The sequence below is a fragment of the Drosophila gunungcola genome, unplaced genomic scaffold (assembly GCF_025200985.1).
Source record: "Drosophila gunungcola strain Sukarami unplaced genomic scaffold, Dgunungcola_SK_2 000057F, whole genome shotgun sequence".
NCBI lineage: Eukaryota > Metazoa > Arthropoda > Insecta > Diptera > Drosophilidae > Drosophila > Drosophila gunungcola.
Genome location: NW_026453220.1, coordinates 200,081 through 226,444, shown reverse-complemented (window position 1 = coordinate 226,444; position 26,364 = coordinate 200,081). Strand labels below are relative to the sequence as shown.

At 41.8% G+C, this 26,364-nt stretch overlaps 4 protein-coding genes across 18 annotated transcripts; 1 reads left to right on the top strand and 3 right to left on the bottom strand.

The window, feature by feature from the left end:
- The first annotated feature begins 169 nt into the window (after window positions 1–169).
- Window positions 170–11,061, top strand: LOC128264085 (phosphorylase b kinase gamma catalytic chain, skeletal muscle/heart isoform). Of its 12 annotated transcripts, none has more exons than XM_052999401.1 (11): window positions 171–336; window positions 840–1,013; window positions 1,396–1,535; window positions 2,212–2,390; window positions 2,462–2,746; window positions 2,810–2,900; window positions 3,490–3,626; window positions 3,693–3,790; window positions 6,057–6,596; window positions 9,063–9,221; window positions 10,255–10,940. In XM_052999401.1, the coding sequence occupies exons 3-11, from the start codon at window positions 1,444–1,446 to the stop codon at window positions 10,387–10,389; spliced, it is 1,716 nt and encodes a 571-aa protein (XP_052855361.1). In that variant the 5' UTR covers window positions 171–336; window positions 840–1,013; window positions 1,396–1,443; the 3' UTR covers window positions 10,390–10,940. The 12 variants fall into 12 exon arrangements, with proteins under 12 accessions (XP_052855371.1, XP_052855361.1, XP_052855362.1 ...); XM_052999402.1 differs by having other exon boundaries at window positions 171–354; XM_052999403.1 differs by having other exon boundaries at window positions 171–447.
- Window positions 11,062–11,063: 2 nt separating this feature from the next.
- Window positions 11,064–12,525, bottom strand: LOC128264103 (uncharacterized). Its single transcript, XM_052999441.1, has 2 exons — window positions 12,264–12,525; window positions 11,064–11,485 (listed from the first exon to the last, which is right to left on the bottom strand). The coding sequence occupies exons 1-2, from the start codon at window positions 12,367–12,369 to the stop codon at window positions 11,250–11,252; spliced, it is 342 nt and encodes a 113-aa protein (XP_052855401.1). The 5' UTR covers window positions 12,370–12,525; the 3' UTR covers window positions 11,064–11,249.
- Window positions 12,526–14,247: 1,722 nt separating this feature from the next.
- LOC128264083 (alpha-(1,6)-fucosyltransferase) lies at window positions 14,248–19,193 on the bottom strand. Its single transcript, XM_052999398.1, is given in 5 exon segments — window positions 14,248–15,453; window positions 16,003–16,384; window positions 16,387–16,426; window positions 17,036–17,591; window positions 18,386–19,193. Coding segments are annotated over 5 exon segments (1,863 nt in total). The 5' UTR covers window positions 18,631–19,193; the 3' UTR covers window positions 14,248–14,813.
- Window positions 19,194–19,779: 586 nt separating this feature from the next.
- On the bottom strand, window positions 19,780–24,518 carry LOC128264086 (uncharacterized). Of its 4 annotated transcripts, none has more exons than XM_052999417.1 (3): window positions 24,083–24,518; window positions 22,539–23,558; window positions 19,780–21,955 (listed from the first exon to the last, which is right to left on the bottom strand). In XM_052999417.1, the coding sequence occupies exons 2-3, from the start codon at window positions 23,329–23,331 to the stop codon at window positions 21,087–21,089; spliced, it is 1,662 nt and encodes a 553-aa protein (XP_052855377.1). In that variant the 5' UTR covers window positions 23,332–23,558; window positions 24,083–24,518; the 3' UTR covers window positions 19,780–21,086. The 4 variants fall into 4 exon arrangements, with proteins under 4 accessions (XP_052855377.1, XP_052855374.1, XP_052855375.1 ...); XM_052999414.1 differs by having other exon boundaries at window positions 24,171–24,518; XM_052999415.1 differs by having other exon boundaries at window positions 22,539–23,555; window positions 24,171–24,518.
- Between the last annotated feature and the right edge of the window lie 1,846 nt (window positions 24,519–26,364).

The following is a 26,364-nucleotide window of genomic DNA, read 5'->3' as shown; positions in this document are numbered from 1 at the left end:
AATTTGTAAGTCTTTTCGTAAGTTTCCAGTCCTAGATGGGAGTGTGTCTCTGCTAAGTTAGCCATCCCTGGTTGCGCTTCTCCCACTTTGGCGCGTTAGTAAAGATAGTAACCATAAAGCTGAATAAATAATCGATAGCTGCAGGAAAAACATCGATGTATTGCTTGTTTCGGAAAACATCGAGTTTTGAGCCAGCTCTAGTTTTGTGATTGTGTCAAAATAAAATACAGGGTTTTTTGTTGCATTTGCAATTAAATCCGATAATATCTGGCATCAGGCGTGGAGTTATGCGCGAGACGTCGTCGAAAGAGAGCAGCCAGCCAAGCGGCCACACGTGTATGTGTTTCACTGGCGGTGCGTGCGCCAACTCCGCCAAAAAGCGTACTACTTTTAACCTTAGTTGACATTGAAATGTACCCGCTTAGTTGTTGTTGGATGTCCACGATGGTGCGTGTGTGTGGCTGTGCGGTGCGGCGTCTGTGTGCGCGAGTGTGAGTGTGTGTGTGTGATTGCAAAGGAGGATGGGAAAACGAGAGCAAAGCAAAAACAAAATGAACCTGCTGCACATTGTGTGTTTGAATGTGTGAAAACAGAAGCAAAACAACTGCAAAACCATAACAAAAACAACAGCATTAAAAAGTGTCAGTGATAAGGGCAATAACAAAAATGCGTGCACCGTTACAAAAATACAAAACAAAACAAACCAAAACTAAACCAAAGCGTTGTAGTTGTGTAATCATTCATAACACACACACACACTGGTGTATCAGTGAATGTTAATTCTATTATTTTGATTTAATTTTTTGCCCGTTTATTTCACAAATCGATCTTTGTTGTAGTTGGCATTCGTTATTAATTCAATCAGCCAGCCGCCAACAGCTGAGCGAGCGAAAGAGAAAGAGAGGGAGAGAGAAAGAGAGATAGTTAACCGATACAGGCCACTTCCACTTCCAACCGGAGCAGCGCAGTCGGCGGCGGCAGCAGCGCAGCAGCAGCGCAGTCGGCGTCACTTGGTAATTAAAAGGAAAGACTGAACCAAACCAAAACCGAAAAGAACGAAAGTCGCAAAGTGGGAAAGTCGCAAAGTCGGAGAGTCGCATTCGCAGTCGCTGAGATTCACTCGTGTCGCACGTCCGTTCGTTCCCACATTGTCGTTATAAAAATAGCAACGCCTTAAACGATCGCATCAACCTCATCATCAACAGTCCACCTCCCGCCTCTGCCTCCTACTCCTCCGCCGTCGCCGCCCCATCATCGTCATCATCATCATCATCATCATCATCACCATCATCATCATCTACATTGGCCAGCCGCAGAGTAACTGATCTTGATTGCGATCATCATATAATCCTTTGCTAATCCATTGCTTCCTCCCATCTCTACTCCGGCCAACAGATTACCCCTCGCTGATTCATCAGCTCCGGCAAGATTTCACTGGATCTAATGGCCAAGGACGAGGAGGATGATCTGCTGCCCGACAAGGATGCGGCCAAGGGCTTCTATGCCAAATACGAGCCCAAGGAGATTCTGGGCAGGTGAGAGCAGCAGTTCGTTTAGACTAACTTCAAAGATGTCCTTAAGCTTAAAAACTCAAAATATCCTGTAACATTAGTCAAATGGATAAATATTCTCTATACATTTACTTGCTTATTCAAAACCACAACTTGGAATTAACGTTTTAAAACGTTTACAATACAGATATTCCTTAATATCCTATATCAACGTTCACAAACCGTAAAACCGTGAAACGGATTTAATGAAACAATTTAAGTGCAGAAATTTGTTGTTATATCGAAACGAAATCACAAATATCACATTTCTATAAAATTGATCTATTCCGCATCCTTATAATTCGATACGATATCCATATATCGATCTTTTTATGCGATTCCCACACCTAACTGCTAAGCTTGCAGTAATGCCGGCTTTGTTTATGGCTCTGCAGTTTGTATAAATGGTGCCATATGAGTCAACCTCCTCCAGTTCTTCACGTTGAAGCAATGGCATGGGTTTTGAAGCGGCGCCCGTCTGCCGGCTACCCCTCCACCGCCTTCTCCACCCCTGGTAACTGCATTTGCTAAGCAAATAGCTGAGACTAAGCGAAAACAAGGGCTAATTACATATTACAATTGAAGCGATTAGAGATTAGATAAATTCCCGATCATGCCAAAGTCAAGTGCAGCTTATCTTAACCCAATGTTTGTCTTACAGGGGCATCAGTTCGACCGTGAGGCGCTGCATCGAGAAGGAGACGGGCAAGGAGTTCGCCGCCAAGATCATCGACCTGGGCGCCACCACAGAGGCTGGCGAGACGAATCCATATCACATGCTCGAAGCAACCCGACAAGAAATCTCAATACTGCGCCAGGTCATGGGGCATCCCTACATAAGTTAGTAGTGTCAGCCATATACCGAATTATAGCATTAACCATTTGTTGTTGTTGGTTGTTTTGACCCACAGTTGATCTGCAGGACGTGTTTGAGTCAGATGCATTTGTTTTCCTCGTATTTGAGCTGTGTCCCAAGGGCGAGCTCTTCGACTATCTGACCTCTGTAGTGACGCTGTCCGAGAAGAAGACGCGCACCATTATGCGGCAGATCTTCGAGGGCGTCGAGTACATACACGCCAAGAACATTGTACATCGCGACCTCAAGCCCGAGAACATCTTGCTCGACGAGAATCATAACGTGAAGATCACGGACTTTGGCTTCGCCAGGCAACTGCAGGAGGGCGAGAAACTTACAGGTGATTGCTACGCACATTCTTTAGGATCTAATTCGGCACTATACCTATTTTTTCCCCCTGCAGATCTGTGTGGAACGCCGGGCTATTTGGCGCCGGAAACGCTTAAGTGCAACATGTTTGAGGGATCCCCCGGCTATTCCCAGGAAGTGGACATGTAAGTGCAATAAAATCATATTTTATATCAGTATATTATCAGTATATTGGTGCACATAAATCGAAAGACTTGTTCAAAAGCACCAACTGTGATTATTTCACAATTGAAACACAAATTTATTCATACTCAAATTAATTACTCCGAAAATATAAACAAAAAAAAATTACATGAAAATATTTGATATCTCAGCAAATCACATATTTTTTCACATTTATTATTAAAGTAAAACATAAGCTCTCCCAACAAAATAATAGAATTTTGCTGATAGTTGTTTACACTTTGCCTTTGATAGTGTTATTCGCCAAGCGAATTGTTTTGATCTTGGGCTGTGCATTTTGATGAATGAGTCACAGACGATTGAGCAAAAAGTCATTACAATCTGAAATCTGATCATTTCCGATACCGTCGTCTATTTTTCTTTGGTTCAGCAAAAAGTATGCCCTTTGTTTATTGGGCTGTTCGGCCGTTTCCCACTGGTATTTTTGTTACTTGCGCTCAGCTAAATTATTGATAGTTAAATGTTTTCTATAGGGGTTTCCAATGCGCTTCCCCCACAAAATTGACACCTTTAACCCATTCTTTGTTGCAGATGGGCCTGTGGCGTGATTATGTTTACGCTGCTCGTCGGTTGTCCACCTTTTTGGCACCGCAAGCAAATGGTAATGCTGCGGAACATCATGGAGGGCAAGTACAGCTTCACCTCGCCCGAGTGGGCTGATATTTCAGGTTGGTCCCACGATATAAAGATAGACTGACTATACACATGTGCTAACTATTCCGATTGATTTGCAGAGGATCCGAAGGATCTGATACGCAAATGTCTAGTCGTTGATCCTGCGCAACGTATCACCGTCACGGAAGTATTAAGACATCCATTCTTCAACCAAATGGTAAGTGTCGGAATTGCTGGCCGCCGCCGAACCTCAGACACCGCCACTACAACCACCAGTGCAACAGAAAAATTAGTTCAATTAGCCGCCAAAAACGAGGTCCGCCTTCGAGTCGCCTTTTGTGTTCGGGCAGCAGTTTTAGTTTTCGGGCTTCCATCCTTGTATATAGATAATAGATCTCTAGTCGAGGGCTTAAGCCTATGGAGGGGATAGTCTACACGCAACCCCACTCAAACCACCTGCCCCTGCAAATGTCTCTAAAAACACAAAATACACCTTAAAACACACTCTGATGGAAAGAACACACCTGTGACTCACAATCCACTCACAACAGCCTATTAACTGCTTCTTCTTCTTACTGTTACCTCCTAAAATTACGATTATGATTTACTATTCGGTTAGCAGGGTAGCAGCCTAACCCCCGTAGTTTAGTCCAACTGTCAGATCTATGACCTGACAGGGTCTGTCATAACTTTGGATACCCCCAAAATCGAATCCCTCCCTGGACTCTGAAGCAGCACTTCTCGTTTTGTTGATAGTGTGTTGTGCGTTTAATTTATTTTTACGATTACTATTTTATTATACCAAACATTTTCTCTCTTCTTTTCCTTACATATTAAATCAAATTGATTACAATTCATTTTAAACGAACCAAAACGAACGATAACGAACACACAATATCGATAGCTGTTCGAGCAAAACATTGATGGCCTCAAGCGCAGCCTGTCGACCAAGTCCCGACGAATGAGTCGCATCACTGAGATCGCACTGGTAACGAACTGTTCCCGGACTAACCCAAGCTCTCTCTTTATCTCTCTGTGCTGTGTGCCTCCGTATCCATTTTTCGGAGCCGTAATCGCTGTAATAACGATAATCCCGATAATCAAACAATCGGGCCGGCAGCCCCCCAACTCATGACCATGCAACCCTGCCGGCCCAGCATTCGTGTCTGTGTTCCGTTGCATCTGATTCTGTTGCATTCTGTTCTGTTTCGTTCTGTGCCGATCTAATATAACCCAGCTAAACTGTACATCATAGTGCATATCAATTGTACACTATTTATATATATATATTTATAAACTGTTCAGGTCATGTGCCAGCATAATAACTTCTAACCGCCTAAAGCGAACAAATAACAAAATGAAAACGTACCTGATTTGCTTCGTTTTTTGCATCTGATTTGTTTGCTTGTCGATGGCGCGATGCCCCACGATGATAACCAATCCCCTCTAATCCGTTGTACTCGATGTTGTTGTCGATCTTGTGCTCCCTGTGTGTGTTTTTTGTACAACTCAACCGATTGCCCCCGATAACTAAAACCGATAACACACTTGTGCAGCTCTGTGCTCGCCATTATATTCATACCCTGTTAAGTTAATATCTGTGTCTGCATGCCAACCAACAAAAAAAAAAAAACCAGCGGGGTTCCCATTTATTTTCCCAGACCCTACATTTCCGAAATCTCCAGATCCTCTGCCCATTTTGAGTCACTGCATGTTTACGTGCATTAACCATGAGCCAGTGAAAAGGAAAAAAGAAACAGGCAGTGAGATTTAAGTAAGGATGGTGCACCCATATCTTGAATAATGTATTTAAATTAAGTGCCTTATTGGCCAAAATTATTTAAAGTGATGATTAAGTAATTATTTCTTTTTTATTAATTTTTATTTTGATTTTATACGACCTGTTGTAGTAAATATTGCTTTTTTTCATTAAATCGTAATTGTTCTTTAAAGTTTTGGCTACGTTTGTGTACATTTTTAAAAGTTAAATATTTTCCAAATGTTATTTGTTCAATAAAAAAGTATATATTGGTTTTTGAAAGTGAACCTTTTGTTAAAATAATATTCGCTATAAAAAGTTATCAAAAATTCCCAACAAATAAAAAAAAAGAAAACCTAACTTACACTTATGTAGAGTAAGGGATGAATCTACTAAATATAAAATTCAAGGTACGGATGTATGCCAAATACGAAACCCAACCAAGGTGCATATAAGTATGAAGTGTGAAGGAATAACTAGTCAACCAGGATGTATCCTCTAAGCCAGTTTGTATAGACTGTAAGTTGAGGGTAGCGTAGGTAACATATATTTACGTATAAGTACGCCCTGATTCACACCCCTTGATTTATCCCCCATCACTGATAACAACATTTTAATTTCTTCCGCGTCCCCACTCTGCCGCTGCCTCTGCCCTTGCCTCTCTGCCAACCATCCTCCCATCCATCGTTGTTGTTTGTAAATCGCGGTGCGATGCGAATATCAGGTGCTTATGGGTGACCGCCGGCATCCGCCCGCCCCGCCCATCCGGTACCAGCACCACCAGCACCACCACCTCCTCGCCCCCGAGGCCTCGTCATCGTACCGCTTTGGGCGGCTGAACAGCAGCGCCGGCTACCTGTACTGTGCGCCGCAGAGCTCCTACTCGTCGAACCGAATGCGTGACGGTCCGCTGGATGATGCAGCTGCTGCCTCCTGTCACCCCGGCTCCTCCTTGGGCTTGGACTTGGGCGCCACATGCTCCTCCTCCTCCAACACCTCCACATCCACCTCCGTCTCAGCCTCCGCATACAAAACACTAACGGCGACGGTCTACTATCAGCAGCAACCGCAGCAGCAGCAGCAACTGCAACTGCAATCGCAGGAGCAGCAGCACCAGCAGCACCAGCAGCAATATCAGCAATATCAGCAACAAGAGACGACAACGCTGCCGGTGCAATTGTTGCATCCACAATTGCAGCCAGGTGGCAATGGCGATAGCGGTGGCAAGCAAGCGGTGTATGCTCCTACAGGTCCCACAGTGCAGGCAGGTTTTCCTTTGATTTTCTTTGCTTTCCCATCACAAATGGCCCAAACGGGCGATGGCAGGAATCGCTAGGGAAACGAAAAATGGCTTAGCCAAGACCTGGACGAATAGGACTTGTAGTTGTCACCTAAGAATATTGAGTTAATGTTTGATTTATTAACAAACAACATTTTAGTCTTATTTAATATGATCTATTAACTAATCGTTACACCATTTCACTATTTAACACTAAAAATAATATTATCTAAAAGATTTGATTTGATTTAATTTTTTGCAAATTTTTAAAGCTAGAAAATATACATTATGCATTTACATTATATTTGACATTGGTGTACTTTTTTTTTTAGCAACGATGAACATAAATATTAATTTAAGTCTTTGATTTTGAAATATCTCTTTCCGGTTTAATTTTACCAAACTTTAAATTATCAATATCCCTGTTTATCTTACTTTTTTATGAAAATTTACAAGAATCTTTAATCAAAAATTCGTTGCTGGTTATTGATAAAATTAAATCTTTTTTAAACAATAATTAGTACAATAATTAGTATAAAGAATGTAATAATTACCTTATGTGAAGTCCTTTTGTATAGTATTTTTCGTTTCTTTAGCGTTTTTTGGCAGCCGTTTGGGTTTTATTTCTCAATTAGACGCCACACGTATTATTACCGATTAATTTCTAGCGCTTTTAGTTGATTCAATTTAGTTCCACTCCACTCCACTCCATATCCACAATAATATCATGAGAGGCAAGCTGCACTCGATTCAACTCCATTGTATCATTTACCCACCTTCATCCTTCTCACTCACACTCACTCACTATACCGTTCGGCTGTCTCTCTCTAAGATGTTGGATCCGATGGATCGTAATATCGGGCGATCGGTCAGCCACCGCTTACTATTTAGTCTAAGATTGAAAGTACCTATACACTGCATTATACTATTACTATTATTATGTATTATTGTATTTTCTTATAGCTGACACTTAGTCATATCGTAGCGAGTAAACACTATGTTTGTATTATATGCACCTTTCTCTAGTACATATCTCTCGGGTGAACTGGATGATATTTACAAGAACTGTATGTAGTTGACTTGCTTCTGCCGTATACCTCTGTGTAGCCATTTTTATATAGCCATAGTCCTAGATGTAGTCGTGATCGGTGGATCGTCTGTCACTAATCCCGAATCGTCTCTCATTTGTCAATGTGCCTTGTGGAGGAAGATAAAGTAGTTAAGTAAGCTAACATGCATGCTAGTCTTAATTATATTAACCTTACACACCCATAGCATAGTGTATACACCCAAAAAAGCATTTGATAATGACGAAAACTAATTTTGGCCTCGAAATCTACTATTGGTAGTGAAAAATATCACTTTAAGCTTAGTCTATCAATTGGATCATACAATTTATTAATTGAAAAGCTTTAAAATACAAATTTCTAATAAAAAAAAAAAAAAAAAAAAAAAACCCTCTCTGTTTAACGGCTTACTAAGATTTAATATTTTTTTGGGTGCATATACTGCCCATCTATAATCGTATCTATTATGAAATAACGCCAAAATCGATTCACTGACGGATTATTTTGTTTAATTTCTCCTCTGTTGATGATGTTATACACGTTTTGTTTGTGTGTCATGTTCTCTATATTGTCAGAGTCTCAACGCCCTTATAAGATGTGTGTCTATAAGTCGGTGTTGTGGAGACTCCCTTGTGAGTAAACCAAGTCAAACTGAGATAGATTTGCATACAGTATTATGTCCATCCAACCACGCCCACTCCGCATACCCTAATACTCGTCAATGTGTATCTGTTTAACTGTTTATCTGTTTATCTGCATAACGCCACACATATGAATTGTGCCAGTTCGATAGTAATCCATTCGTAAATAGCGTCATTAGTTGTGGTTCACTCGAAAATGTTTCTCTGACTGTAATTACCAATCTAACCCCTTAACCCCTCTAACCCCTTAGCCCTAACCTCTCACCTTTGGTTTGCTTCTGGTTATGGCTTTTCTTTTTGTCTTCTGTTAATGCCTCTGCTTGGCCCACATCCACCGAAACCACACTCATCCGAAAACGTAACCAATGCTACCGAATAACGCTCACCCATCGAAACAATGACCCCGGAGTTTGATTCTAACCGAAACCGAAACTAACACTGGCCACTTCAATACATATCGCTAGCCCCGATCCGTGTTGTTATTGTCCGAGGAAGGAGTAACCATTAATCATTAACCATTAACTTTTAATCGGCCAACTGCTAACCCATAAAACGAATTAAACCCCCCAAACTAACCAATGGCGTGTGCACCTCTAACCACAAACACGAAGCCAACAAAAAACAAACAACCAAAAAAAAAAAAAAAAAAAAAAAACAAAAAAAAAAAGATCGATCCGCAATGCGCGAGTTGATGTCCGGAAAATGCGAGTCCTAATCCAGACCTTCCCGTCTCTCATGTTTAGCTGCGCAAACAGAGTCGCTTCAACGCGCGCAAAAAGTTCCAATTCGCCATACTCGTGATACGGGCCGTCATCCGGATACGGCGCCTGCGCTACACCGCCGAGCCGCTGCACGTTGAGGAGGCCATCCGGGATCCGTATCGCGTCAAGGTGCTGCGCAAGGTGAGTCACTGCTCCAGAATCGAATCCCCAAACTGGATTTTGAATAAAGTCAAGAGCTACTTTGTTCTAAATCCAGATTTCATTCAAAACTTATTGATTATATTAAAACAAGAAGGCAAGCCGTGGTGTATCTTCCATCTTTTGCAAATTTAAATTGTCTTTTAAAACGACTATATTTCATTTTTAATGCGTAAGCAATGTAAACTGTAGGTTTGAAATAATAAACTATTTTGTATACCTCAAAGAATATTCAAATAAATTGAAAATCAGGGGATTTTTGTATTTTCTTTCCGATTTGTCCTTTGCTAACTATATGTTAAAGTCGTCCGACTTTAATAAACTTAAAAGCGTTTTCTAATATATCAAACTACTACTATATTTGAAAATATATTTAAATAAATTTAAAAACAGAGAAGTTATAATTTTTGTTCATTTATTTTTCCAATTGTTCCTATGGGAGCTATATCAGATAGTCGTTCGAACCGATCCGTTCTGACTTAGATACTACCTGCAATAGAAAGAAAAATTTAGCTGATCAAGAATATGAATGAATTCAAAATGCTTCATATGTTGCGTGGCAAACTTTTGACTGAAATTATTATTATTTTACCCTAACAAATTAGCTTCCAAAATAGCTTCCATAAGAACAAACTTGCGCCAGTAAAAAAACTTGGTTATTAATTAAATGATGTTTCAAAACAACCAAATTTTTCGTTTAATAAATTTATTGTTTGAATTAAATTAAAGCTTTCGCTAATTGAGAATATTTATTTTTGTTAAATCTGCAAAGGCATAATTATATATAATCAGCAGCTTTCTGAACTTAATTTTGTACGTATTATTCATAGTTTTTAAACGTTTTTTAAAGATATCTTCGATAACTAATATATCAAGAAAAGAGGTTACAATAAGCTTCTATTCTGAATTCATATTTGTGTCAATCAATATTATTATTTACTTAGGGTTCAAGACTAAAAACTAACTAACTTTCGCTTGTGTCAATGAACAATTACAAATCTCCGATCAATTGCAGGTCATCGATGGCTGTGCCTTCCGTGTCTACGGGCACTGGGTCAAGAAGGGCGAGGGCCAGAACCGCGCCGCCCTCTTCGAGAATACTCCACGCACCGAGCTGCACGCGCTCTACATCAACAATCTCAGCCGATAGGAGGCGGACGGGCGACGGGGCGTGGTCGCTGAGCTGCATAAGCACACATAAAACACAAAAAAAAAAACAAAACTCAAAAAAAAAAAAAAATACACAAAAAGAAAAACAAAAACCAACCAAGCAAACCAAGCAAACCAACAAACAAACAAAACAAACGAATTAGCTAAAGTTACTAAGAAAAACAGGAAATTGCGATTGCAAAAGGAGAGACACCAAAAAGGATACTAGGCTACTAGCAACTAGCGATTCGACTTCAAATTCGACTTCGAATTCGCCTCGTTCTGCGTTTTTGGGTTTTTGGGCCCCAGACAAACTAGAGAGCACACACACACACTCGCTGGTGTACATATGCATAGTTATACCTATAACCTCTCCCTGCCCTTTTCGTCCTTGTGATTTTGTTTAATACATTTTATTGGATTTAATTTCGTTTTTGTTCTCCATATGCCAGCCATCTAGGGTAATCAGTTAGTGTAGTTAGTGCGTCGGGCGACGGGCGACAGGCGACAGACAGGCCATAGACCCATGTACAGTGATGATGTATTACTATTACCCGACGCCAGAACGAGTCGAATCGGATATATGGATATAGGTAGAGCCGCGCACAGGTCCTTGCCACATTATCCAAGCCCAACTTCAGCCCCCCCCCCCAAGCAAGCGTACATGCATATGTATTTTCTGTTAATGATTCTATTAAATTATTTAATTGTATTGCTAAGCGTTTACATTTTAATTGTTATGTTGTAGTATACACAATAAATAAAACAAAAACAAACAAAAAAAAAAAAAAAAAACACAAAATAGTGAATTACCAATCGAAAGGTTAGCATTTAGCCATAAACACTCGAGTTTCGATAGGCTTAGATGTGCTTGGAGCAATCGTAGGCCCGCTCGCAGCACTCGGGAAAGCTGCGATTGGTGTTGACGAAGTCGCGCTGCTTGCATCCCTTTGGCGGAGCCACAGCCGCACAGGTCCTGATGGTCACCAAACCGCCGGCATGGCACTCGGCACTGGCACACGGGTGATTGGGCTGCTTGCCGACCTCACCGGGCGACATGATCGTGTTCGAGTCCAACACACACTTGCCGGGATGGTCTGGAAGAAAAGGGTAAATATAATTAAATATAAATAACGAACTGGTTTTTTGTATCAAAGCATTAATAGGACTGCACTGAGTAGGATTTTTCTAGCGAACAGAAACCAATTTAGACTGGATATTTGTAACCCATTTGGAATACTCATAAATAGCTAAAAAAAAAAAAAAGAATATAGCTAAAAAAAATTGTTTCAATTAAAGAATCTTTTGTTCATAAGAATACTAGAGAGTTGTAGGAAAAGAGTTTTTTGAATAGGAATTTTTGTTGTTCGTAGAAATATTCTAGAGAGTAGTAGATAAAGAGTTTGGACTTTCACAAAATGTACTTAAAAGAATATATTTCGTAAATATTCATATATGCGTTAAGAAATCAAGATTGAGTAAAAATAAATAATAAAGAAATACTTGTTTACTGAATGAAAACCTCGATAAAATATAAGAATATTCTTAGAGAATTGTTAGAAAAAAAAACCTTAGCCCTCTTAAAAATATAAGCTCAAAAGACTATAGAGCTAGTCTAGTAATATTCAATGCTTACATGAACATTTTTTTTATCAAATTTCTTTGGATACAAATATTTTTAAAGAGCAGCAGAAAATGAATTTAAACTCTTTAAAAATCAAATAAATTTATATATAAATGTTAGAAAACAAAAAAAAAAAATTTTTTTTAAGGATTTTTAGATAGAAAAATATGAAACCAAATTACAAAGAAATTATGGATGAAAAACACGGACAAATTAGATTTGGGATTTTGAATTGAGCTTGGCTAACTTACCGGGATTGGTCAGCTGAACTTTGGCAACGGCAGCCTGAGCACCTTGGCCCGCCAGGATAACGGCCAGGCTGACGAACAGGACGGTGACGATGGTGAAGCGAGACATTCTGTTTAGTTGGTGGCTTTTGGTTTTTTTTGGTTATCTGTGGAAACTCGGTGCGAGTGCGAGTGCGATGATGCTATCAACTGGGATGCTGGTCCGCAAGTGCTGTTGTCTGAGCTCCGGGCGCAATGTTTTATACGCAACTGGGGGGCGAAGCCGGGTTATCAGAAGGCAAAGGCCCGGAATGAGGCGGCTTATCCGCTTCAGCTGCCAACGACTGCGACTTGACCTTGTCCAATGATCGCGTTGAGCTCCTTTTTCATATTGCCGGTTCAGCTGCCTGTTTGGCCGCTTTTTTTTTTCTTTTTGGTTTGGTTTGTTTTGTTTAATATTTATTATTTTTTTACTTCCCTGCGGTTCATTGAGTACTTAATTACAATTACCTTACGCACACAGTTGCCTTTAATTTAATTATGCACAAGCAGTCTCACAAACACACGCCTGCGCCATATATTTATTATTGTTTTTTATTGTGCGGTGGGGAAGCTTATCACGTTTCTCATGTTTTTTGTGTTTATTTTTTTTTTTCGGTTTTCTGGCGCCCGTTTTGGTTTGTTTTTTTTTTTTGGGAATTTTCTCGTTTTTGGTATGGAATTCCTACGGCTTTCGAGGGGTTCCAGCGGGTTGACTTGACTCATCACGAGGGCACGCAGCGTCAATTTGCACTTTCGCCGGCTCCGCAGGGTTCTTGAACCGCCGAAAACCCATCATAAAAAACATGTATTTAAGATATTCAAATTCATAAATTCATTGATTAATGTCCGGTTATAACTACCCATCCTAAAAGGTCGTCAGCATTGCCGTTCCTTGAAATTTTATTGTTTTTTAATATTATTTATGTATGTTTAATGAAGTCTAGATATGGATACAAAACCCCGAATATTTACTAAAAACTATAGCATATCTAAGAAAGTTCTTGTAACATAATGCTATAATTGCATTCAAATATAAAAAATATAATAAAAATATTGAGTGGTAAAATTTTTTAATTTAAAGCTGTAATAAACAAAATTTTCCCAATGACATCTGAATAAAAGAGGCTGAATTAAAATGGGAAAATCAGAACTCCTTTTTTGTGTATTCAAAAACATTTTTTCCAATTGTCTGCTAAGATTTATTAGGTAAGTTTGGATTAAATTAAATTGGATTCCCGTCGCATCATCACTTTCCGACTGATTTCGATAAATAAAATGTTGGCTTTTTCTGTAATGGGCCAAGCATATAGTTAATTAAACGGACAATTTAGTACAAGTTTAACGAGGGAAACCACAAGCTTTCATTTGGCGGAAACACAGATTTTTAAGGCAAAAAATTTGACATTTGTGCGGAAAACTTAGAATCAGGACTTCTGGCCATTTTTGTCAAGGCTATTTGGTCGAAATGTTTTTTCGCGAAAAAAAGATAAATATAATAAACAAAAATAAAACTTTTCCAATCACTGCGGAATTATTTTAAAAGATATTTGAGCCAGGAAAAGCTTTTGCCCCACAGTCAGCTTTAAATTCATCAGCGAAATGAAATGTTTCTGATTTTGAAACACCAGGCGAACAGAAACAATTAGGGAGTGTCAGCTCGATCTAGAATTTCAAAAGCGCGCAAATGTAGGCAATATCTAATGAATTTAAAAGCGACCAGTGGTTTAGGTTAGATTTAAGCTTATAAGCTAGATTGGAGATGGTAAGGATCCTTGGATTTTTGTTCGTGTCACGAAAAAAGCACAAAAAAACCTATACTTTCCAGCACAAAATGGATAAACTGTTTGTCACCCACTAAATATTTCTGTTTGCCTGGTACAAAATATGAATTCGATTTTTTTTTTCTTCATAAGCAAATAAGTTTCTTAAATTTAAACAATCATCATCATAATTAAAACAACACACATTTTCTTTTTAAAACATTACTATTTATTTCTTTTACTATTGACGCTTGAATTTGATCAGATTTAGTTTTGTTTTGCGTTCATCTTTTGTGTTATTTGTTTTTTTGTTTTCTTCAACTATTTTACAAGTGATAGACTATATTGCGCTTAGTGAACCTACATGCACTCCTATATATAATTTATTTATATATATATTCATGTATATTCTTGTCAACATAATTTCTTCGGCTTTCGACTTACTAATTAATAAAAGACTTGTACAAATGCAGAATAAGAATTAGATTCGGAATCAGAATCGGAATCCGAATCGGAATCGGAGCCAGACCGTAAAAACACGAAGAAAAAGTCACAAGAACGAAAGGAAAGGAAGTTGAGGACAATTATATGTATGTATGTAACATAGAGAGCGAGATTTCACTTGAGATTTTGGACATTCTGTAGATTCTGGATATGCTGATCCGAGCCGAATCGAAGTGCACCATGGAAACTCCTGATCCAGGTGGAATGCGGCAATAAAAATGGGGTGCACAGATCAATCAACAACATGGCCAACATGGCTGGGATCCCACTAGACGCCCGCATACAGGGGCAGCTTGGCGGTGTCCACCTTCTCCTCCACCTTGAACGAGGGGAACAGGCCGCCCTGGTTGGTGCGGGTGTTCTTGCCCTTCGAGTTGCCATCCCAATGGTTGCCGGCCACCGAGACGAGGTCCCCGACCCGCAGCTGCAGATCCTCGTGCGTGCGCGGCTTGTGCGCGATGACGACGCGGCGATTGTGCGCATTCTGGCCGCCATAGTAGTAGATGTCGTCCAGCGACTTGAACCGATGCGCTGCATCCGGATACAGTGTCTGCATGATCTCGTACGCCACGCGGCACACCTGCGACGAGAATGTGCACACCAGGTGATCGGACATGGACAGCAGATGGATGTCCAGAATGATCCCGTTCAGCGCCGTGTCCGTGTATCGTGTGGACACGGACGCCATGCGCGCCACCTCCGGATCACCGATGATCTGGTACTGCGGGTACTTTCTGCGCGCCTCCTCAATAACCTGCGCATCGTCCGAGGCGAGGAATATGCGACGCGCCACACTGCTGCCGTTCACCTCCAGCGTGCGGTAGTAGTCCTCCACATGGGTCATATACTCCTCCACACTGTGGCAGGCCGCCTCCGTGCCCACTTTGTCCGTGCGACGTACATGGACACTGCAAAAAAAAAATTATTAATTTATTTGTTAAAAGAACTACCACAAGAACTACTTTTATATACACAAATTTAAGTAAAATTGGTTGGCTACTGCACTTTTATAAGATATTATTTGTTTTTCTGGATGCAGAGAATAGCAATTTGTTCAATAGATAGATAGTTATTATGTTAAAATAGTAAAGCTTTGAGGTTTATCCAGATTTCAAGACTGAGGTTTAATATTCAGTTGCCAATTTGGTTAATATGAGCTTTATATTTAACACAAATCTAGCCCTGCAATTAGGTACCACATTAAGCTTATGTTCTACTAGTTTCTAATGTAATTATTAATAATGTTACTTTTTTTCATTAATACAGTTCGTAATATCTTCTAGAAAAAAAAAATCAATTTGACTCCATGTACAGAGTTATCATGGGATTCACGCAATGATCTTTCATCAGAATGTTGAGATAGGGATATAATTTTAGATCAGTGACCATCTAAAACAGCGGTTCAGTGCTCTAGATCCCCCAAAAGACAGAGGAATCTCCTCCTCTCGACCACTTACCCCACAATTGGACGCTCCCAACCCAAATTGCGCATGCCAGCGACGAGGAAATCGCGCGTCGGCGTCTGCGGTCGCAGCAAATACTTGAGGAACTGGCCCACCCACCAGACGATGGGGTCACCGTGCAGGCGCTTGAGACGCGGCGCCAGATCCTCGGGAACGGCGAGCGGCAGGTACGGCGGTCGCGGCATCAGCGAGTCGATGATGGGCAGCACCAGCACCTGGGTGTTCGGCTTGCCCGGCCAGTTGTACGTGTTGGCGGTGCCCGCATCGTGGCAGCTGTTCGACACCGGCTGGAACACCTCCTCCCAGCCACCTTTGTGATACCGCCAGCCGCGCGACTTCAGGATGAGCGTGCGCTCGGTGGCATAGGCCACTATAAGCAATACACCACATGATGCAGTTGACAGCCGTAGCCGCAACCCTGAAAATGTTCAATTTGGGAATTAGATAAGAATGTATTAAACACTTAGTTATGAATTAGATGTGAAAATGTTAGATGCTATATTCTTTTTATCTTAATCTTTCCTCTTTTCACCTTTTTAAAACGTGAGTCTAGCTTTGGTCTAATTGTTAGATTTAGGATAAGAAAAACTTACATCAATCTCTATAATTGCAGAAATTGCATGTGTATTTTAAGCTTATATTATAAGCTTAACTGTTTACTTCAATCGTAATCTTGCGGATATGCCAGAAAAATAATTAAGTTTTTGTTTAACATCATTGTAGTCCAACGAGTTCTAAGCAAATGTTTTTTCTAGGTTGGATAAGTTGGTTAAATCATTTCCTAGATATTTATTAAGATTTAACAGAATGACAAATATAGTGACAGTATCAAGACACTTTAAATTAAAGCTGGCCGCTCACGTTTCCGTCTTTTTTGTGATGCTGTTAAGATCAAGGCAAGTCGGCAAACAGCTACACTGAGTTTTTTTTGTTTTTTTTTTTAAATCGATAAGTCAGTTGAAATTTTTTAATGTGTCTTGGGGCAGTTTTATGCGCCCTGCTGCTAGTAAGCACTATTTATACGCACCTTGTTGAGCTTGCAGACCAACTTGCGAGCGTTCTGACAGTCACTGGGATTCTGAAGGTGATGCAAGCGGCGCTGCACCAAATCGCTGAGGTCGCGGGCCTCCTTGTGGCGCCACGACTCGTAGCCATCGGACTGACGCAGTCGCTCCATGTCGCTCAACAGCGAGCGCTTGTGCTCGGCGCCCTGCAGCAGCACCTGGTTGATGGACTCCTCCAGATCGGCATTGCCATGGCCGGCGGCCACCGACTTGCGCACCTTGCCCAGCTCGCTGCTGAAGAAGTTCCAGATCTCAGCGATGTTCGTCTGGATGCGTCTGCGCGTGAACTCGTACTCCAGGCTGGGCTCGAAGTCGACATGTTCGGGGCCACCAGCCCCCTCCAGCAGATCGTTGGGTGCCGCCTCGGCCACATTGTTCCAACCGCGCAGATCAGCGGGCGCCGATTCGAACATGGATTCTGGTTCCACACCGGCGCCTTCCGCCGCCAGCTTTGGACTCAAAGCATCGTTCTCCAGCCTCTGCACCAGCTTCAGTGCGCTCTGCTTGTCCAGCTGGTCACTGAAAGAGCAAAGAGAGATGGGGTGGTGTGTATGGGGTGTGTAAAGCAGCTTATCGCGTGTAATTCCGCCGACGTGCCATGCATAATTAGCCACGATGCTGGCGGATCGACAGCACAATGTATGTATGTATATCGCAATAAAAGTTGACGGAGCTCCACATACATATATATATTAATAAAAGAGCTACTTATTTTCAATTTTGACTGCCTTCAAAAGGTCCAACGCATTCATAAATGTACAAATTTTTTTCTTTCCAGATGGGAAAATAAAATGTCGTTTCAATCTAGTAAAGTTGCTAACTCCCTTTCTTCCTATATAGTTTTAAACTTTAAATTAGCCCTGTACAAATAAATACATTTACTAAGTACATAGGTAGATAAGTTAAAATGTTATTAATAAACTTGAACACTATAGTCTGTGAAAACTTTAACATTCATAGCTTTTACCTTCTTGGCAAGTAATACTCGTTATTTACAACAATTACAATTATTAAGAACTGGTAGACTTTACGTACTGATATATACTGCATATATAGCTTATTGTTTAGTTAATACACGTGTTTTACAGCTTTAAACAGTCTTCTAGGGAAGTACAATACTTGCTTGCTTAATTGATGCATTTTAAAAACCAGTTGCAGTCATTAAGAACTCTTCTTTTTGTAAGTGCTTACAACTTTTTGCCAAGTTTTTTAAGGGATTTTGATACAACTGTGAGTGCAATGAACTTGATTCCACTGTGCTATTCTGGTGCCCTCTGCTGTGCTTCGAACTCCATCCAGCTGTGTCCACCTACCTCATCAGCTCGTCGATGAGCTGTTTGAGCTCCTCGTTGCGCTGGCGCGTGTGCTCCAGCATCTGGAGGGCCTGGGAGATGCGGCGGGCATTGAGCTCACTCTCGCCGGCGGCCTGTTGGCCCTGGGTATTGGTCAGCTTGACCACAAACACATACACCAGGCCCACCCAGGCCAGGACGAAGATGATGAGGGCGCGGGCCCACGAGTTGGCCGAAGCCCCGAACAGCTGGCGCACCAGCAGCATTGCGATTCACGTCGGGATCGGGATCGGGATCTCACTCAGGGGACTCGCACCACGGAGTCCAGGGTTTGGGGAACTGGGAACGGGGGGCGTGGGTCGCGGGCTGCGGGACACGGGAATGCTCTCTATGAGGACCTTGATTCGGAGGAGGTGTTTCGATCCCAACGCATAGTCACTCTAGTCCACCAGTTAAGTCCCACATTTAACTCCGATCTGGCCAACGACCAAGGCGATCCATAGACATGGTCGGCGGGGGGCGGGGGCGGGGTGTAGGGGGTAATCTTCGATTTATATACGATATTTATATGTAAATTTCACGCGCCGCTCACTGAACTCCACTGCAAATGAGGAACTATGGCTTCTGGGGCGGCGGCGGAGGGATTTGCGGATCGGGCAGTCGTGGCAAATCAACTTATGTGCGAAATTATTCTATATGTTGCTGTTCTGTGTTTTCTTTTGATTAGTGCCAGTGTTACCAGATGGTGAAATTTGATTTCCCCGAATTTTCTCAAGCATGCACTAAAAATACGCTCTAAATTCAACCACAACTTTAGTTTAAACTTCGTAAACGGATAGAGTAAAATTGGGCCGAAATATTGTATTGTTTTTATTTTATTTTGTGTCAAACATTTTTGTAGCATGCTTCTACACAAAAACCACAACAAAATTATTTTCCTTTAAAATTCTCTTTAAATTGAAAAAAAAAATTCCCAAAAAGCTAGGGGAAAAACCCCTAGCCAATCGTTGGCTCAGTTATCGGAAGATTTGTATTTAAATGCAATCTTAAAAAAAGACTTTGTATAAACCACTTCTTTTAAGTTCTTTTACTTACTTCTTTTAAGCTCTGAATGAGTTAGAGAACTATACAAATTTGATAATACGTTTAAATAATTACAAATTATATGAAACCAAAAATTATTTGGTGTAAAGTGCAATTAAAATTCCAATTTGCAGCCTCACCTCTAACGAAAGCGCTGCCAGATTTACTGGCGTTGCCACACATGAGGTGGTCTTGTCAAAAAATCGATTACTAAAACGATGTCTTCGATAGGTCCTTGACGTAACAGCTTTTCGAATACCTAGTTCCAAAATCATATTGAAGCGATCCAACAATTTAAGATGTTTTGGTGATGTTTTAGTTTTATGCCGTGGTTCTCTTAATATTTCACATTTTATTTGGACTTATGCTACTAATAATAAAAATGATTATAATTTTGAGATGGTGTTTTTTTTTGTTTGTCCCGACCGATCTGCGTGTTGTGTGGATCGTGGATATCGGGGAACCACCCGCTACCGACAACCCAAACTACCCGGAGATGGGTCGAACTGCGCCGGGTGCAATTAAGATGCAGTATTCTTTTTTGTCGTGGAAATCAAATGAAAAGTGATTATCATATAAATTATAAAAAATTCAGTATATGTAAAGTTAAAAAAAAAGTTGTACACATAAAATATAAATTATATTATTATAATTACGACCACAAAAATTTCTTAGTGTTGAAATGAGTTTTGTTTTTGTTTTGTTTCTTCCGAGTGTGTATGTGGATGTTGTGTGTGCGGCGTGTGTTGTGTGTGTGCGAGAGAGAGAGAGAGAGAGAGAGCGCGAATTGCTGCGGGATCGAAGGTCGAGGGGGTGAAGATGGTGGTTTGGGCTTGGTTTCTGCGACAAGTTTTTGATTTATTATTAAATTTAAATACTTATGTATATAAATTATTTTTGTGTTTTATTATAATTATTGTTTTTTCCATCTTAATCATTCATTTTGTTTTTGTTTTTTTTTTGTTTTTGTTTTTATATTTTTTGTTTTTGTATGTAGTGGGCAACTGCGGCATTTGTAAATTTCTTTATATTTAAATGTTCCTTTTGACTGTGTAAAAATATCGATTTTCATCTGATCTTGTTTTATAGTTACTATTCATGTTATGCATTTGCTTTTCGTTTCAGTTATAATATTACGTTAACGCTGCGTTCTGAACTCTCTTTAACTGCTGCTGGTGCTGCTGCTGCTGCTACTTGTTCTTCGGATTCTTGATCGGATTCTTCATCTTGGCGCGCTTCATATGCTATTGAAATGTTTGTAGTTCTGCTTGCTGGAACGGGATCTTATATTCCGCTCTGATCTGATCGGTTATGTTATGTTATGTCGGGTTGGTTGTGTTTTGTGTGGTGTGGTGTGTATGAGAGTGGTGTGTGTTGGATGTTTGCTTCTCGTTATATGTTGTATATATATATATAATATATTATATGTATGTATAATTAGTTGCTTAATAGTAGAATTTCTTGAATGTTGTTGTGGTAAAGTGTAGGTAATGTTGCTCTATGTCTCTATGTCGACTCAACTGCACTACATACATATGTCTTTCCACCAGATACGCGGCGAGCCGAACCGAACTGAACCGATCCCCGTTTCCGCATCCGCATCCGTATCCGTATTTCGTATCCTATCCTCACCTCCGCCTCATTCGCTGCGCAGTTTCTTAAGCTCCGGCGACTTCTCCCCCACGCCCACGCCAACACCCACTCCACCGGCGTTATTCAACTCCATCTCACAGTGCAGGGCCGTGCGCTTCTGTCCGATGGCTGGCGCCGAATTTGCATCCGCTGACTCAACGGGCAAAACCGCATCCGCCGCCTTGCTCGCCGCCAGCTGCTGCAGCTTACTGTCCCGCACAATGCCGTTGCTGCTATTGCTCTCGTCAGCCTCTAGCTCCGCCTCGTGTTCATCCTCCTCTTCCAGCTCGTCCTCCTCCTCGTCCTCCACCTCGTCCTCATCGTCGTCGCCCAAAACGCCGTTGCCGTTTCCATTTCCATTGGCTGCTGCTACTGCTGCTGCAGTCGCTTTGCTGGCAGGCTGTGGTGCTGCTGTGACCATCTCTTCTGCTGCCGAGGGAGCCACCTGGCCGTTGTTAGTGATCGACTTGTTAGTTTTGAGGGGCTGGCTCGGCGCCTGATCCTGGGTCTGGGTCGAGGGCTGTGTCGGAGTCAGGATGGTCAGGCTGTTGGTCTTGGGCGGCGCCTCCTGATTGCTTTCAGAGTCGGAGGCGAGCGGTGTGCCACCCAAACCGATGCCAATGCCCAGGGCTATGGGTTCCCCATCCTCCGTGGACGTGGTGGCCGTTGTCTGTGTGGTGCCATCGTTATCGTCGATGATTGGCTCCTGGGAGGTGGAATCGTTCGACACAAAGTTTGAGTCGCCATCCTGTAGGGCGGCGCCCACGGCAGCTGCGTTGCTGTTGTTCTTGACCTCGCCCGACTGCAGAGGCATCAGGGCAGCCGGGTTCGTGTTCTCATTCTCCGTTTCCGATTCCGTAGCAGTGTTGCGACCGCCTGGGGATAGAAAGCAAAAAATCAGTGGTCAATAACATAACTTGTGGTAAGAACACTAGCACAAAGAAACCCTGTGTTTGCTCTCTGATGTTCGAAAAAGTTATTTGAGATCTTAACACATTTCCTAAGCTGCAAGACTTATGAATAAACTAGAAAAATCAAAGTTATTTACAGTCAATTAAGTGCGCATACTTTAACTTTAGTTATTTTATGCTTAAAGTTGTATAAAATCACTTGGGTTTATAAATAAAATATATAAAATATTAGTATTTTTCCAAAAATTTAGATAAGGATTTTTCCTTTCAATTACTAACCAAATTGCAAAAAAATTGCTCAAAAAATATTCAAAAAACACATTTTATCTTAAAACGTAAAAAAAAACATTAATAGATTCAATAAATATATTAAATATTTGAACTTTTCGGCATCCAAGCCCAAAACCCTATGCTTAAATTATTTTTTGCTAAAAAGGATGTAAATATAAATCTAGATTTCTGACGAAAATAACTGATGCGGGACTTGTGTGCTTCATATATTCTAACCGCAGCTACAGGAGCATCTGCATTCTGTCGCGATTCCTCACCTGCTCCCTGGCTCTCGTCGTCCAGATCAACGGCCACCCCGTCGTTGGTGTCGTCGCCATCGAGCACCTTGCTGCTGCTGCCGTTTGTGCTGAGTGAGCCAGTGCCTGCTGCGCCGGATCCCGGCGGCGGCATATCGTCGAGCATCTCGGGACTGAGATCGTTGGCCACGTAGTGCGACCAGAGGGCCAGTTCCACGCGATGCGGCGACCAGTGTGGCGTCTCACCACCGACCTCCGCATTTAGGCGCTCCACGGTTGCCTGGATGTGATTGACGAAGTTGAGGTACTCCTTGGTGGTGTAATCGATGCCCTCGATCTCTGGTATGGCCATCAGGCACTCGTCGGCCATAAATGGTGCCGAGTCGGGAGCAGCGGCTGCCAGCAGGGCACTGGCCATCGTGGTGCCGACACCCTTGAGGTTCGATAGTGCTGTGATCGCCTGCTCCAGATTGGGCAGCTTGCGGAAGGCCTTCTTCGTCTCCTGGATGACGGCGCGTGGTGTGTTGACCTTGACCAGGTAGGACAACTGCGGATAGAACTTGCCGCGCGACTGCTTCCATTTCATCGACTGGACAAGCTCATCGTACACCATGTGTGCATCCTTGCCGCGCGCCTTGATCAATTTGGGCAGTTCGTTCTGGTACCACTGGTCCAGTCGAATCAGCTCCTGCGGCTTCTTGCAGCGCTTCTCCGCCTTCAGCTTGAGGACCTGGGGATACATCTGGTAGCAGTACTCGAACTGTTTGGTGCTCCCGTTCTCAAAGAACGACACCGTCGCCTTGCCGTTGGACATCTTCTGCGGATGTGTGTCGTCGTCGCCTGCTAATGGTTGTTGATTGGTGATTTGGTGGGTACGGGTATCTTGGTATCTTGGGGCCCAGGACGTTGGCAACTTCGCAAGTGCCCGGCTAACTGGCTGGCTGGTTGGCTTAAATATATAAGCCAAATTTGTCGCTGGCTGTTATCGACTGCTTATTATCCTTATCCTGTCCGCTCCGAGCTGCTCTTGTCAATGTACTGCTATTTGTGAGTTGCGAGTCCCCGGCGAGCGGAGGAAGAAGAAGAAGGCGAGAGAGAGGGAGCAAGAGCAAGAAGCAAAATGGAGAGAGAGGAAGAGAAGAGAAGAGGCACACAATTAGGTTTACAGTTACGATTGCATATGCAAGGGGGATCGGGATCGATTGATTACTGTTAATGTAGCTGCTGTGCTGTCTCTGTTGTTTGTTGTATTTACTCAATCCGAATCCGATAATCGCTCACTATTTGCCAAAAATCTGCTCGCTTCATCCGCCGTGTGCACACAACACACAAATCGAATTTTTACAGTGTGTCGTCGGGTTCTTTTTGGTCCGCCACACACACAGAGAACACTGACAGACACACACGCTCTCGCACACCCAAAGAGAGCCAAACGCACACAGAGGCAAGCCAACACACACACACACTTATATACAGGCAACAGCAGCAGCAGAAAATTTCTTTTTCATCTAGGTTTTCGAAAAATACGAACGCGAGCATTTAATAAACGAATGCTTTTTTCGTACTTCTTGTCTTTTGGCAAACGCAAACGCTGAGAACAGCTTTTCACCAGAACAGCGCACGCACACAGATGAGTGGGTGAACAACAAATACCTTTTAGTTAGTCGCCGCCAGTCTGCCTTTCCGTCCACATCCAAACAACTACTCCAATGCTTTGCTTTTGCTGTTTTTCTGTGTTGCTGTTGCCTCTGCTTCGCTTCGTGCTGCTTCTTCTTCTTCTGTTTCTGCCTGTAGCATGGGCGTCGTTGGCAACCGATAAAAAGGGGTTATGTTAGCGAGCACGCCACAAAAAGGATCTCCGATGCAGCTGTGCGCTGCTAACTCGTGTGACGGGAACTGGGAATGGAATGGGAATGACAAAACGAACCGGGAACAGGAGTTGTAGCTATCTCGCCCGCACTTGCTGCCCGAATGTATCTGTATCTCTCTGGCACCCCTCAGCGTTTCGTTTGCCGGCGACGTCTGTGTGCGCTGCCGACGCTCTGCTTCTGTCACCGCCTCTGCTACTGCGATTATGCGCAGTCCGGCAGTTAACGAAAACCTGTCTAAACCGGAGGCATAAACCCTGTTTCATGTATTCACTGAACCACGAAAATTAATATTTTACTATAATGAAAGAATAATCTTTTTATGCTTTAATTTTAATAACAATAGATAGATAGATAATTAAAACAATCGATGTGTTGATTGTCGATAAATGCGGATAATCTAAGTTTATAAATTTGGCCTGCCCTCACGAATTGTCCAACCTTAATTATGTTACAAGTTACAACGTTAAACTGTTACCTATATTTTTACCATTAATAAGCTTTTCGTACGCCTAATATCAACAATATGTTTAATAACTCAACTCTCAAAAGCATTTCTTAAGATCGCGTATTCAATAATTCATAAAATGCATAGCATGAAACAGCATGTCTCTGCTTGTTCGCTGCTTTTGTTGTGCCAGTTGCCAGCGGCAGCGGCGTCGTTGTGCCATTATTCATAAGGGGGTGCGTCAGGTTTGCTGGATTTTTCAGTCTTGTTTGCGCAAAGCGAAATTATTTATGGCTCAGCACGAACGCCGATAGAAATACACATGGTGTTGGGTGGTTAAAAAGCTGCCTTTACATGCAGTTAAGTGCTTATAATTGGCAGATTTAAATAATAAACGACAATATTAATCAGCTGTTTGCGGACTGCAGAATTTACAGAATTAAGATCCATGCTCTGCTCTAAAACTGATAGGTTTTGTTTCAGCATGCACTTTAGTTTAATATTTTAAATCAAAATTCGGTTAAATGAACTTAAAACATAGAAGGTAATTAACCTAATTCATAAAATTAAAAAATTATTAATTGTAACTTTTCAGTATGTTATCAACTGAAATTAGATATGTGGACGGTCACTATAACATATACACCATATACGCAAAGTTAAAGCTGAGCGGTCGACCAGCAATTTGATATTTAAAAAACCATACTTAACAGTCAACTCAAGTACGATCCCCCCGCTGGTACGCCTCTCAGTTCGGCTATCGCTCGTTTGCCTTTACCGCCATCATTCGCTGTTGCCGTTTTTACCCTATTCGTCGTCGTCGAACGACGAGCAACATAGCAGCTGCAATTTAGCTGTTTCTGTTTCTGCCTCTTCTGAGCTGTGCCTGCCATTCGCTCATTATACCCTTGCATAGAGTATTACCATTTTGTTCAGATGTTGGTAATGCAATGGGGAAGACAGTTTAATTCATTTTATTGGTAAGCATGATCAGCTAGGTCGATTTGGGCATGTACGTATTTTGGCTTTGACGATGTTAAGTTCAAGGACATCGATACCTATAAAGAATCCCTCAACTTAATCACATAAGCGATCTTGCAAAACGAAAGTATTTAATAATCAATGCGTTAAGCTCGCAGGGTATATAAAACTCGACTAGCCGAAGTTACTGTTCTTTCTCGATTTGCCCTGTGCTCGCCTCACTGCTTACACACACACAGCCGCAACGCTGCATGTGCGACGCGGCGATATGCGTGCGATATATCGCGTCGATATTCGATGCGGATGCCCATCTGTTGGCGGCGTTTTCCCGCTTTCCCTATTGCAGAAACCCGTTTTTCGAATTAAAAATCCAAGTGTATTTGAAAATTAATAGTGATTGATTTTCAATTCCCTCGCTGGAGAGCGGCATTAGGAGTGGTTGGATACTCTCTTTGTCATGGCTGTATGTATTAATCATTCTGTATACGAGCAACTTTTTTGCACACACCCCCTCCCAAATTAACTACGTCTCTGTGTGCGACTCGCTCGT